The 15,264-nt window shown below is 45.9% G+C and overlaps 1 protein-coding gene across 4 annotated transcripts in view; it reads left to right on the top strand.

Annotated features, from left to right (window-relative positions):
- The window catches only part of sh3tc2 (SH3 domain and tetratricopeptide repeats 2), a 174,547-nt gene extending 160,190 nt beyond the window's left edge, over positions 1-14,357 (top strand). For all 4 annotated transcript variants that reach the window (XM_072512121.1, XM_072512119.1, XM_072512120.1 and 1 more), the window contains 2 exons: positions 1,594-1,790; positions 11,764-14,357. In XM_072512121.1, coding sequence (XP_072368222.1) covers positions 1,594-1,790; positions 11,764-11,967 — 401 coding nt within the window. In that variant the 3' untranslated portion in view covers positions 11,968-14,357. The remainder of the gene's footprint in view (positions 1-1,593; positions 1,791-11,763) is intronic.
- Positions 14,358-15,264: the final 907 nt, after the last annotated feature.

Here is a 15,264-nt window from a genome sequence, read left to right on the forward strand (position 1 = left end):
CCAAAATAATGAAGAGGTACAAAAGTGTACCTGAGTTACCAGATGGGGTCAGGGTCATCTTGGCTCCAGTCTGGAATAAGAGGAAATTGCTGCCGGTGATACCCCAACATTTTTTTTTTTAAGGGAGTGGGCTGCATTTAGTTATACATATTTTTAAGTTACGTTCCTTTTTGGGGTATCCAGGCCTTAATTCCAGCCTTCAGGTCTGATCTGACCCTCATAGAAAGCCAACTCTTGTGTCACCAGGTGCTGGGGAAAACTAGAACCCCTGATGTAACCATATCATAGGATAAATTCAGAAGAGATTGGAGGTGGGTGCTCTTGAAAGGAGCATGAGGTGAAGTGTCAAGACTTTTGTCATCTTATCTTTGATGCACTATCAATTACGACAAGATGAGAGTAGAGAGTAATCGAGGCTTTATTACACAGAGATGTGTGGCCTCCTACAGCTGCTGCCGAAATTGCTGCAGTTCGGAGAGCGCACGCATTTATACTCCGCCTACTGGGCGGAGCCAGCAGGCAGGGATCTATCCCCGTACCTGTAGTACCATAATACCCATATAGACAATATAATACAACAGTGGTGATGACCACATTCACCCCTTGTTAAAAATGAGTCCAGAGGGGTGGTGGAAAACTATTTACATACAGGTTGTCATTAAAATTTCAGAGAAGGTTACAAATTTAGACGGTCGGGCGCCTTCATCCGTCGTTGAGAGCGCCGCAGTGCTGGTGGCGAGTCAGGCGTCGGTGATTCCGGGAGCGTGTCGACATCCTCTTCATCCCCGGGTGGGACCAAGGGGAGGACGGATTGTCCTGGAGCGGTGGTGTGCGCTGGGGGAAGGGAGGGTGGCGCCAGGGTTGAGGGGGGGGGGGGTGTGGGGACCCAGCTGATGCCAGGTCCCTGAGGGAGACTGTGTCTTGGCAGTCGTCGGGGTATGCTATGTAGGCGTACTGCGGGTTTGCGTGGAGTAGCTGTACCCTCTCAACCAATGGGTCCGCTTTGTGGAGCCGCACGTGCTTGCGGAGGAGAACGGGTCCTGGAGCTGCCAGCCACGTTGGGAGCGAAACCCCGGAGGTGGAGTTCCTGAGGAATGCAAAGAAACGTTCATGGGGGGTTTCGTTAGTCGCCGTGCACAGTAGCGACCGAATGGAGTGAAGTGCGCCGGGGCGGACCTCCTGCCAGCGGGAGGCCAGGAGATTTCTGGACCTTAGTGCCAGCTGGACAGCCTTCCAGACCATCCCATTCTCCCGCTCCACCTGCCCGTTTCCCCGGGGGTTATAGCTGGTCGTCCTGCTCGATCCAGATCATGACATCTCGTGAGATTCCATTGAATATCGTGAGATGTTTTGAATCTTGTGGGAGTTCTCTCGCGCCATTCAATGGTCTCGCTACGTCACCAAGTCGGGCACGGCGAGGCTGGTACATCGCACCCTACATTTCAATATTTGATCACCAGGACTCTTACTTGTGTCCCATTATTCAGGTTAATACCCTTAATACCAAAGCATTTAACCTTTTTCTTTCACTAATAATACAGAAAAATAATCATTTCATGATATTAATTCAAAAGTTTTCTTTTCAATCATCAGGAAACCAGCTGAAGGAACAGGTTGCTTTTTATCGACTCGCCACCGTATACTACTTATACCAGCAATATGAGATGGCTGAGAACTATTACCTGAAGGCACTATCACTCAGTTCCCACCCTTTGCAGTCTGCCAAAGAAGCCATGTACTACATGAAGATTTACTTCAGACTGGGTGACATTACACTTCACAAACTCAAGGTGGGGAAAGTTTAACTGACTTTTCTGCTCTCATTTTCTAAACTGATCCATAATGAGGAACATGCACTGAAGTTGCATCAGCATTTTTAAAACCACCAAACTTTGTTATTGTTCTCCATAAATAGCCGTAATTAGGTTGAATGATTTGCCGTGATATGATGCCCAATAAAAACCTTGTGGCTCATCAACCTTGGGTAGACTGCTCTGGTGGCTGTGTACCATCAGTTTCTGCAGGGCGCCCATAAGCAAGTGAAAATTCAGTTTTGACATTAGTAGTCAAATACCAAATAAGCCTGCCTGTGCTCTAGTGTTAAAGATTAAACCATTAAAATATTCAGTATGAAAAAGAGTAGATATCGGGATTAGCTGCAAAGCCTGTGGTTTCGTATAGATAGGAAATTGCTGAGGCCTTGACAGAAATCTTTGGACCTCACTGTCTTCAGGTGATGTCCCGGAGGACTGGAGACTAGCCAATGTTGTTCCTCTGTTTAAGAAGGGTAGCAAGGATAATCCAGGGAACTACAGGCCGGTGAGCCTTACGTCAGTGGTAGAGAAATTACTGGAGAGAATTCTTCGAGACAGGATCTCCTCCTATTTGGAAGCAAATGGACGTATTAGTGAGAGGCAGCACGGTTTTGTGAAGGGGAGGTCGTGTCTCACTAGCTTGATAGAGTTTTTCGAGGAGGTCACAAAGGTGATTGATGCAGGTAGGGGAGTGGATGTTGTCTATAATGGACTTCAGTAAGGCCTTTGACAAGGTCCCTCATGGTAGACTAGTACAAAATATGAAGTCACACGGGATCAGGGGTGAGCTGGCAAGGTGGATAGAGAACTGGCTAGGTCATCGAAGGCAGAGCGTAGCAATGGAAGGGTGCTTTTCTGATTGGAGGGCTGTGACTCGTGGTGTTCCGCATGGATCAGTGCTGGGACCTTTGCTGTTTGTAGTATATATAAATGATTTGGAGGAAAATGTAACTGGTCTGATTAGTAAGTTTGCAGACGACACAAAGGTTGGTGGAATTGCGGATAGTGATGAGACTGTCAGAGGATACAGCAGGATTTAGATTGTTTGGAGACTTGGGCGGTGAGATGGCAGATGGAGTTTAATCCGGACAAATGTGAGGTAAAGCATTTTGGAAGGTCTAATGCAGGTAGGGAATATACAATGAATGGTAGAATCCTCAAGAGTATTGAAAGTCAGAGAGATCTTGGTGTACAGGTCCACAGGTCACTGAAGGGGGCAACACAGGTGGAGAAGGTAGTCAAGAAGGCATACGGCATGCTTGCCTTCATTGGCTGGGGCATTGAGTATACGAATTGGCAAGTCATGTTGCAGCTGTATAGAACTTTAGTTAGGCCACACTTGGAGTATAGTGTTCAATTCTGGTCGCCACACTACCAGAAGGATGTGGAGGCTTTAGAGAGGGTGCAGAAGAGATTTACCAGAATGTTGCCTGGTATGGAGGGCATTAGCTATGAGGAGCGGTTGAATAAACTCGGTTTGTTCTGCCTGGAACTCGCGACCGGAGGAGGTGGTGGAAGCAGGGACGATCGTGACATTTAAGGGGCATCTGGACAAAGACATGAATAGGATGGGAATAGAGGGATACGGACCCAGGAAGTGTAGAAGATTGTAGTTTAGTCGGGCAGCATGGTCGGCACGGGCTTGGAGGGCCGAAGGGCCTGTTCCTGTGCTGTACTTTTCTTTGTTCTTTTTATATAACCAAAGGTATCTCTTATTTTATCAAGGGAAGTTGCCTTCCCTGATTACAATATGGTAAACTCAAAGGGCAAATACCTCATTTTAATGTTTATAATTACATTTGAATGTAATTACCCAGCCCCCCCCGCCCAACCACCACAGGGTTCCCCCCCTTACTAAATATCCGAAACCCGCCAATGTGACATCACTTCAGCGAGGTTTCCAACATGAGCTGACGGATACAACCTCATCATATGAGAAGCTGGTTAAGGATGAGGGCCTCCCTGGTCCCCCGGCGTGTCAGAGCCTTGCTGCCGACTGCCCTCCATCTACTGGCTCCTCCTGCAGCTCCTCCCCAGGCTTGTCCTTCATCCTCTCCTGGTCCGCCTCTTCCTCCACAGATGAGGCTGCTTGTCCCTCCTCCTCTCCTTCAGGCATATTGTCCGCTGCTGTGCCAGGTTGTCGAGAGCACCGCAGACCACCACAAAGCGTGAGCTTCTCTGGAGACTGTACTGTAGTGCACCACCAGGGTGGTCCAGGCATCAGAACCGCAGTTTGAGCAGTCCGATGCGCTGCTCTGTGACCACACAGATGGCAGCATAGGCCTCATTATATCAGGGCCGGGAGTCTCTGAGCCCGCGCCGGGTTGGAGAATTGACGGTGAGGCGGGAAATACCCGCCATGCTGCTCCGACGCCGGGATGCGATTCTCTGGCAACCGGAGACTCACGGCGCTGGTTGGGGACCGCTGAAAGAGGCCTGTGCGGTGATTCTCCGCTTTCGACCGGCCGAATTACCGCCGAGTTCCACCGGGTCCCGTCAGCGTGGTTCCAACCTGGTACCACCCGGCGGGAGCTTTGACCCGTGGTCAAAGTTGAGGGCTGCGGTGACCTTCACGGCCACTGAGAACGGGTGTCCTCCATCTCCAGGGGGTGGCAAGTCCATAAGAACATAGCACAGTGCCGCACTGTCCCTTGGTTGAGGCAGAATCCCCTGCGACACCTGCTGTCCATCATCTCATCGTAAGACCACCAAAGCCTGTACACCTTGGGTCGTCACCGGTCTCCCCCTCTGCATTCCTCCTCAGACTGATGGGTGGCCGGGTCTTCAGGGTGTGTGGCAGCCTCCTGCACATGAGGTGTCGCATCCAATCTGCCATCACTGCTGCCTTCTCCAGCATCTGGCCGCCTGGGCTTCCACCAACAATGCGATGCAACCGCTGCAAGGCCAACACCAGCATTCAGTTTGGGATCTGTAAGGAATTGGAGAAGGAGATAGACCAACAATCAGTTAGGGCTTCCATTCTGGAACCCTCAAATCCCACTAAGCCTCCCCCATCCTTACGTCTCCCACCCTCTCTTGGAATGCAATCTCCTGAGCCAGTTGTGCTGGCACATTCACTCCCAGCCACATCAGGAGCCCCAGATCTCTGCCGGGAACATGAGGGAGGCTGTGCTCAGTTGTCCTCCCCTGATCCACATACTTAGCGTTTGGTTGCAAGAAGATCCCCAGTGCTGAAGCCTTGCTCTTTCGTGTTTGATTGCTGGCAGCTGTCGCTATTGTGCTGATGCTTCTCGAGTTCAGGCACACTTTTCAGGCATCAAAGTTTGATTCAAATGCCACATCCTAACCATCCTCTGAGACATGACACAGTGCCTCAAGAAGCCACTTGAGAGTTGAGGAGCGTGATGTGCTCTCACAACTAACCAAGCCAATGCCTCATTTGTAATAGCGTTCAACTGTGAAGCTAGGGTCTGCTCACAGACTAAGGGAGTTAATGTGACTTTCAGCATAGAACGATGAGCAGGGCTCTGTCGTGAAAGTGTTTTGCTTGCCTCTGCTATGGATCTCAACAATATTGAAAGATAACTTGAAGGCCTCACAGACGTAAAGGAATCCCCCCCCCCCCCCCCCCCCCCCCGCCCCCCGCGACTCAGGGGCAGCTCCGACCTAGAATGCTTCAGCCCCCTGACCAAGTATAGGCCCCTTGAGAGGTTCCCCTCCCCCCCCAACCCTCCCTCCCCGCAAGACCTGGCAAGCAGCTCTGGTGCCCTTGAGCTGCATGCCCCAAAATGGAAATGGTTACTCGTCTCCTCACTTCCCTGCAGTTGCCATTTTGCCAGCTGCACGTTGTTAAAAAGGAGTACTGAAGGCACCCGCGTGATTTCTCGCTGGGCTGTCAGTTAATTCCCAGGTGGCTGCTGCATTCAACTTCAACCTTGCTAATGAGATTGAAATTAATGCAACTGGGAGTTAAATATGCTTTCCATTTTTGGATGAGAGCTGGAACTTGCCATCGGGAGCAGGCCAGTTACGTAGTGCGCGAATCTTGATTTTGGCCTTTCCTGGCATTTATGCAGCGCGCTCAGATCCATGCCGGGGACAACGCGGTTGTTAAATCGCACCTAAAATTTATTATAAAGGGTAGTAGCTGTACGGATACAAAATAAGGAACAGAAAGCAGACTACAGTGGCGAGGAATTGATTTTTCAGACTGGAATAAAACGTGGGTCCCTGGCAGTTGAGTATTTTTTTTCTTGATTCCTATTAATAATTTAGACTTGAGTATGCAGGCCAGAATGTCAACATTTTCAGATGATATAAAACTTGTAAACCTAATAAACAGGAGGAAGAATAGTAACACCCTTCAGATGGACACAGAGAGATTGATGAAATGAGCTGATGCATGGCAGACAAAATTTAATTCAGAAATGAAAGCCAAATTATTTTGGCTGAAAGAGTTAGGACAGATATTAATAAGCGAGATCTTGCAGCTGTTCACGTTGGTGTCGTGTTGGGTGTTCTGCTGCACAAATGATCCAACACGGCTGTAGATGGTACAACTCTGTTTTATTATCTTAACAATGGTTACAACTAACTGTTGGCTTGGGTACGTGCTTCACCAGCTAACCTGTGGACCCAGCCCTTTCACTATCTTAGTGAGGCACTCAGCACATGGGACTATGTCTGAGTGGCACGCTGTGAGCTCTGTGCTCTGAGCTATCTCCTGGTAGAATGAGCGGGAACTGTGGTGTTCCCTGTTTTATAGTGCGTGTGCTCTCACTGGTTGCGATGTTGTGTGTGTGTTGGTTGGTCCAACTACCTGTCCATCAGTGTGTGTGTGTGATTGCACCATGATATGCTGATGTGGATATCATGACAGTTGGTGGGATCTTCCTGACCCCCCCCCAAATGGCGCACCCCCAGAGACGGGTTTCCCGGTGCATGGATTCAATGGGAAATTCCATTGATAGCAGCAGGACCAGAAGATCCTGCCTCCCACTGCTGAGAAACAAACCGTGGGGAGACCAGAGCATCTCGCTTATTATGAGCTAAATGGTAGAATCTTTAAGGGGTTGAAGGAATGGAGAAACTTGGCAGTGCATGTACCCAAGTTTTTGAAGGTGTCAGGATGAGTTTAGAAGATTGTTAAAAGGCATATGGGACCCTTGGCTTTAAAAAGAGAGCAATAAGGGCAGCACGGTGGTTCAGTGGTTAGCATAGCTGCCTCACGGTGCTGAGGTCCCAGGTTCGATCCAGGCTTTGGGTCACTGTCCATGTGGAGTTTGCACATTCTCCCCGTGTTTGTGTGGGTTTCACCCCCACAATCCAAAGATGTGCAGGGTAGGTGGATTGGCCATGCTAAATTGCCCCTTAATTGGAAAAAAATGAATGAATTGGGTACTCTAAATTTATTTTTAAAATAGAGAGCAATAGAGTATAAAAATAAGGAACTTTTGCTAACCTTTTTAAAACACTGATTCGGCACTAACTGGAGTATTTTGGGTACACTTATGGAAAATCATCAATCCCTAGAAAGGATGCAATCATTTACTCATCTGACACTAGATACAAAAGCCTCGATTTGCTTGGAAAATCTGGAGAAAATAGGGTTACTCTCCCAGAGACAGAGAAGGTTAAAGGGAGGTCTGATGGAACTGTTCAAAATCCTGAACAGTTTTGATAAATAAGGGGAAACTGCTTCCAGCAGCTGAAGACTTAGTCACCAGAGGACATAGGCTAAGGTCATTGACAAAAGAATCAGAGAACCCAAGGGAATGTTTTTTTTTAATGCAGTGTGTTGTTGTGGTCTGGAAAGCACTGCCTGTAAGAATCAAATAAATACTTGAATGGGAAAGAATGCAGGGCAAAAAGACAGGGCAACTAGAACCTTCAGTGATCTGACAAGGACTTAGATTAAATAGTCTTCTATGCTATTCCATCACTTTATATAGTTTTATGAGGATGTGCCCTTTTAAAAAATATACAATATGATTTTCTTTCTGGCTGGGTTAAAACAAGTGAAATACTCTTCAGACAATGGAGAACTGTCAGATGGCTACAGTATGCAAACTTGCATTCCACCAAGTGGGATGAAACAAAACAAGCTAAACACCCCATCCTCCTGCTGGCTTTACACTACCCTGAAACATTCAAATGGTTCTGGGATGAGACATCAACATGCAATTACTGCTCTAAAAAATAAGACAGCAGCAGAGATGGATTCGTACAATTTCCTTGGACTATACAGCCTGCAGGGTACTTTAAGGGACTTGGTTAGCAAGAGAGATCAGAGATCGGAACACCTAACTGAAAGAAAACTGCAAAAGGCAGTCTGCTCTCTCCGATTCCCTCTCTTTCAAAAGTATTGTGGCCAGATTTGCAAAGCAAACGCCCTGAGAAGAGAAATCTACTGGAAACTGAGATCCTTTGGGAATAAAACATGGAAATCTGCTCCATACAACTACACCCAGGAAGACAACTGAACAATATGGCCGCAATGTAGAATCACACATCGAGACCAGCCAGAGGATAGCTAACTGTATACTCCTTTGTTTCTCATCTTCGCGAATTGTAAAAAAATAAAGCTATCTTCATATTCAAGCATCTGTACTGGCGTGTGTGTGGGCCCAGGGAATGTGTGTGATGTAAGAGTGGTGGTTTCAATTTGCCGAGTTTGTTTTCTAAATTCGGGAAATAGTTTCAATAAAAATACTTTGTTCGTTCTTGTGTTGACCGAAGAAAAATTGTCTGACTAATTCTTTCTAATCTGCATGTTTAAAATAGTGGGACTCTTGCAATAATGGCAAAACAATTCTCTCTCAATTTAAACAAAAACCCTGAGTGGGATCTTCCGGCTCCACCTGCTGCTGGAAGCATCGCTGGTTGGACAAGAACTTTGATGGACCAGCAAAAGGTCCATTGACTTCAGGCAGGACTGAAAAAGCCTGCCCTCTGTTATGGCCAGATCTGGGGTAGAATTTACAGTGCAGAAGGAGGCTATTCGGCCCATCGAGTCTGCACCGGCCCTTCGAAAGTGCACCCTATTAAGCCCATGCCTCCACCCTATCCCTGTAACCTAGTAACGCCTCCTAACCTTTTGTTCACTAAGGGGCAATTTGGCATGGCCAATCTACCTAATCTGCACATCTTTGAACCGTGGGAGGAAACCAGAGCACCCAGAGGAAATCCACAAAGGCACGGGGAGAAAATGCAAACTCCACACAGACAGTCGCCCCAGGCCAGAATTGAACCTGGGACCCTGGAGCTGTGAGGCAGCAATGCTAACCACTGTTCCACCATAACTCCATTTTAAGGGTGGAGTGATCAGTGCTCGACATCCCAAGATTTGGGGCCTAATGTGCAGCCGCCGACTCTCAAACTTCCACTGGCATTTAACACTCACTTAAATGAGTGGAAGGAATTCCTGCCAATGAGAGCTGTCAGCCAATCAGATTGGAGGTTCCAGGGGCAGGAAGGGAGGTGACACTTGGGAGAAGGGGGGAGGTGAGGAGTGATGCCGGTGTAGGAGGGTGGACCAGGGGTAGAGAGGGAGTCCCAGAGCTTCAACGTCACGGGGAGGGAGAGGGGTGGAAGGGGCCTTTAGAGTGAGGGGCCTTTAGAGTAAAGTTGGAAGAGGGCACTGTCATGATATTCAAGTGAATATCACACCACATACACACATACATAATGATAGACAGAGCAACGGACCAATTAGCACATATAACACGACAGCCAATCACAGACAAGAGCATACACAGTACAAAACAAGACTCATAACACTTCCTGGGCAGTCCATCAGGAGACGGCACAGGGCAAGGACCTCAAAGCCAGACACTCTCACAGTCACCACGTGCTGAGTACCATGTTTGTTATATAAATAGTTTAAAGGAATAAAACTGCGTTGTACCAATCGCAACCGTGTTGGTTCGTCTGTGTCTCAGAGCACCCAACACTTCATGGTACCAGAAGTGAATCCAAACCTATCCACAAATCTGCCATCCTGCGCCATGGACACCGTCAACACACAGCAGCCGTTGCAAGTCGCTGGGAACCTTGGCATAAATTGGACGCTGTTCAAGCAGCGCTTCAAACTCTTTATCGAAGCCAACGAAAAACAGGGCGCCTCGGACAAAAGGAAGATCGCCATCCTCCTCACCACTGCAGGTCAGCACGCCATCCATGTATACAACTCCCTGGTGTTAGCGGAAGGCGAGGACAAATCTAAATATGACACGGTCCTCCTCAAGCTCGACCAACACTTCAACGTTGAGGTCAACGAGAGCTTTGAGAGGTATGTCTTCCAGCAGCGCCTGCAAGGTAAGGATGAGCTCTTTCGGTCCTTCCTGACGCATCTCCGCATACTCACGCAGTCCTGTGGTTACGACACCACCTCAGAGTCCATGATCCGGGACCAGATGGTTTTTGGGGTTGCCTCCGGCAGCCTATGCCAGCAGCTTCTAAAAATAAAAGGCCTGACCTTAGCATCTGCACTTGAAGCCTGTGTCCTGCAGGAGAATAGCCGCTATGCCCAATTTCAGGCGACCGAATCGGCGCAGAGGGGGTCCTACGCGACCGGATCGGCGAGCCAGGTACCCCACGAGGCCAAACGGGTCCAGGCGATCGAGTTTCTCCCGGCCCGCGGCCCAGTCGAGGGCGGCCGTTTTGCGCGCTTTTCGAGGCCTCTTGAGCTTCTGCGCGCCAAAACCTATGGCAACACTGAGGGACGTGATGCGCAGGCGCGCTCAACGAAAGACCGAACTGCGCATGCGCAGTGGCGGAACGAACACCATGACGTCATGATGTGCAGCAACTGTGGAGCTGCACATTTAAAAGGGCAATGTCCCGCAAAAACCCGACTGCCTACACTGTGGCAAGGTGGGCCACCACGCTGCTTACTGTCGAGCGGCCCAACCTGTTGATCTTCCGCATCTCCGACAACCTCGCAGGAACGTGTGGACCATTCAGCCTCCACATTACGACATCCAAACCGATGACACAGATGACCAAGACGCCTTCCGGGTTGCGGTCATTGATGGGAACCGGGTCAACACAATCAATCCGGGTGCCACCCTGACGGTCAACCCAAATTCGTCGCCCACCTACTAGACTGGACTTATGAGATTGTTTACACGTTGAACTCATGCAACCACTGTTTTAACATGTCTATATTCTTCTCGTTACAGGCATTCGTTTTATCGTTCCACATTTCCACTTTATCTTTTGTTATGGTACAACCTCGTTAGTATGTCACACCCGACATCACCCCTTGTATGTAGTTAAGGCCCATGTACATGCTGTAAATATTACACACACACACACATTTAGCTGCACTCAGTACACATTTCTATTTATAACCACGTAGGCACATAATCTTGTAAAAAAGGGGGGATGTTATGATATTCAAGTGAACATCACAGCACATATACACATACATAATGATAGACCGAGCAATGGACCAATTAGCACACATAACACGACAGCCAATCACAGACAAAAGCATACACAGTACAAAACAAGAAACACAACACTTCCTGGGCAGTCCATCAGGAGACGGCACAGGGCAAGGACCTCAAAGCCAGACACTCACACTGTCACCACGTGCTGAGTACCAAGTTTGTTATATAAATAGTTTAAAGGAATAAAACTGCGTTGTACCAATCGCAACCGTGTTGGTTCATCTGTGTCTCAGAGCACCCAACACTTCAGGCACCACTGAGCTAATTGTGAAGGGTTTGTGGAAGAAAATAGACTTGATAATAAAATGGGCTTTGAACTTACTGAAAACAAATTACCTACCTAGTATATTTTTAAAGATATTCTGTAGATGATAATCTGATATGTTACAGTAATTAATCCTTTAAAGCATTTTTTTAAAGTTGTAAATCTGAACTGGTCTTTGAAGTAATACTGATGAATGAGAGCACTTTATATCTTTGTTTAAATGGTTTCTCTACTCTTAAAAATTAATTTCCCTTCCCCTTGGTTTCAGGATGCATACGATGCTGCTGGCTACTTGCATTTGGCCTTTGCTGCAGCTACCGAACTAGGGAACAAGCAAGATTTGTTTAATGTTTGCACTCGGCTTGCCAACATTTACAAGAACTACATCGTAAATGAAGATCTGTGTTTGCAATTTGTTCAGCAAGCAAAGGCTCTTAGCACTGAGCTACATAAATGTGAAAAGAGCCCATGAGCAAGCTAAGTTGAACTTATTTAAAACATAAAATGAACTCCTGAAACATCTCCATTACCACAGCTATTTGTTATTTGGGTATAATTGCTGATGTCAATGTTCTATCCAGATACATTTACCTTTCTTTTACATTCGAGAACCGAGGTGAAGGCCAAAGAGCGATATAGCAAGACATTATCAGGGTTGAAATCAAACGGATGGTCAATAAAAATAGTCAGTAAGTGGTATCTGGGAATGCTAACCTTGGATACTAAGGAACGGAAATGGTACATCGTAAAAATTAAGAAATTCACTGTTTTGAGTTTTTTGAATAAATTTAGAGTACCCAATTCATTTTTTCCAATTTAAGGGGCAATTTACCATGGCCAATCCACCTACCCTGCACATCTTTGGGTTGTGGGGGCGAAACCCATGCAAACATGGGTAGAATGTGCAAACTCCACATGGACAGTGACCCAGAGCCGGGATCGAACCTGGGACCTCAGCGCCATGAGGCAGCAATGCTAACCACTTTGCCACCGTGCTGCCCACAGTTTTGAGTTTCCGAGGAATACTTAGACCCACGCTGATTGATTGAAAAGGTTTTTTCATTCTATTCTGATCACCAAAAGGAACACAATAGGATTTCAAAGTGCTCTGCCATAGTAAAAACGATTTAAAATTGCTACATGCTTACTATAGTCAGGGGATTAGACAGCAGGATTAATTGCCCACAGTATTTTATATCAACATTAGAAAAAATTCTAGTATTGCCGCACATCCCAATGCATTTAGCTCATAGCTAGTTTTACCTTTGTAAATGATTCTGAATATTAAGGTATTTAAGAGACAAAGATTAAGATTACATCATGAGCCTGCATAATTGCTAAGCTCCTCACGCCAACAATTGTAAATCATATTGCTCGACAGTTGCATTAACAAAAATTGTTGGTGCCACAATATTATTACAATGCACGTGAAAACGCATGTGAAATTTAATAGCTTTGTATAAAAATAAGCTAAATTTCATATAGTCTACTGTTAAATAACAAATTCTTCTTTAAAAAAAAAAGACCATTTTGAAAAAGGCAGTTTTAAAATAATATGGTGCCAATACCTCCCTCTTGTCAAGGTGCTCTATCTAATCTGCCTTTCTCATTTGCTCACCCATTCAGATTTTCTGACCGAGGAGATCACCATGTGAATGCTTTTGGACAGTTGTGGAAGGAACTTTTATAAGTTTGCGCTTTTCTTGAACTTCTTCTGTGTCAAGCACATTGAAGTGTTCCCCCAAAATGGTGTTCACCTTTAATTACCTCACTCCGTATATACTACTTAATAGAATAGCGTAAGGTGGCGCAATGATAATGGCTGGAATTCTCCAGCCATTGGAATTCTCTGTTCCCGCCAGCCGCACACTCCTGCTCACAGGTTTCCCGGCAGCATGGGGTGGCTTCATTGGGAAATTTCATTGACAAGCGGCGGGAAGGGGCTTTTCACAGTAACCTCATTCAAGCCTACTCGTGACAATAAGCGATTATTATTATTATTAAGATAGAATCCCTCCATGAGCGAATGGCCACCGACGAGAAACACACTGGCTAGGGAACCGGAGAATCAATGTCTCACTAAGAATGCACTGCAGGCAAGAAAATTATTCGATAATTTCTTAAAATTTAGAAATACCATGGAATCCAGACTTCCCTCACACTACAAAACATATGGGATAAATATTCGGCTGGGAATATTATCTGCAACTAAGTTCTTAAAGTGTAACATGATTCAAAAATGATTGTTGTTTCCCATGTGCTGTGCGCACCATCTGGAACAGGCAGAAAATCAAAGTCATGCACTTGTGTTATAAATGGAACTATAAGCAGAAATTTTAAAGATGTAGCAATGTTTTCTACAGTAAAGATTATTGAAGAGTGAAGATTTAAAGTAAGTTAACAATTTAACCAAATTCTTGTTATGGTACTTAATTTGTCTCTTCAGCCAACATTTGTACCAGTAGAAACCACAAGCAGGTACTTTTTCTTGTTTGTTATTGTCAACATCAAGCGACCTGTACACGTTTTAACGTTAACGATGAAAGTACAATGTACAAACGAATTAGGATGGTGCAAGCAATGAACAGTGTAGCATTTTATAGTGTTTGAATTGCAATATGTTGAATTTATCGTTACCTAACAGGAATGTGAACACAGTATTTTTATATGAAAATATTTTATCTAACAAAACTGAAACTTTATTTTATATTTTTATATTATTAAATGGGCTAAATATTGGAATATTATTTTTAATGGATAACACTATTATGGCAGAACACAGTAATATCATGTCATTTCCATAATGCCAAATAAGTACTTCTTTCAATGTTAACCAATAAAGTTGAACAATGTTCTAACATATCTTAGACCTATTTTTTGTCTCTAATTTTCATGAAAAGTTTTATTTCAGTTACACAACAAATACTATCTCACACCAGTAACTGTCCAGCATGGCAGACCAGTATTAACCAGGGTAACTCTGTGGCTGTGTTGAGATCAGCAAGAAAGAAACAATTTGCACAGACAGAACTTTGTTCATAATGTGGCTGGACTTAAAATTCAAAGAGAATTTTCTGCTCACAATAAGGAGGTTAAATGCTTTGTAAATCCACTTGTATTTGTAATACATCACTTCATACAAGATTGGAATTGGCATCCACCCAGATAGAATAGAAAGCTGTGAAAGAACTATCTAATAGAGCTGGTATCCTATCTGCTGCTGTAATGAAGTAAGAGGGCAAATCAGTCCTGAGCTCTTGATGCGACCATCAATTCACTCAAGGACTCGTGTCGGAGTAACACAGTGGTTTTAATTAACTATCAACTTTGCCTGCCTGTGACTGGTACATACTGAGGACAGTCCCACAGGCCAGCTATTCTTATACTCCTTCAAAGGGGCGGAGCCATGAGCGGAGCCTGTACATGCTCCAACATCTCCCCCTGTGGGTGAAGCCATACAATGGCCCACAGATAAAACCCACAGGGTTAATAACATAGAACATAACTGGTGAATTAACTGTATTTACAAACATAGAACATAACTGGTGAATTAACTTTACTTACATTCACCACATTCACCCCCTGTAAAAAAATATAGTCCGGCGGGGGTGATGGGCCACAAGTTCAGCCGGTCCGGCGCCCGAATCATACGCTGCGACCGCCGAAGCACTTGTGTTGCAGCCGCTTCAGGTGGCTGGTGAAGTGGGTCCGGTGCAGCCCCAGGGGTGGACTCCGGGAGCGGCTCTTCCTGAGCTTCATTCCTGCAGAC

The sequence above is a fragment of the Scyliorhinus torazame genome, chromosome 7, assembly GCF_047496885.1.
Source record: "Scyliorhinus torazame isolate Kashiwa2021f chromosome 7, sScyTor2.1, whole genome shotgun sequence".
NCBI lineage: Eukaryota > Metazoa > Chordata > Chondrichthyes > Carcharhiniformes > Scyliorhinidae > Scyliorhinus > Scyliorhinus torazame.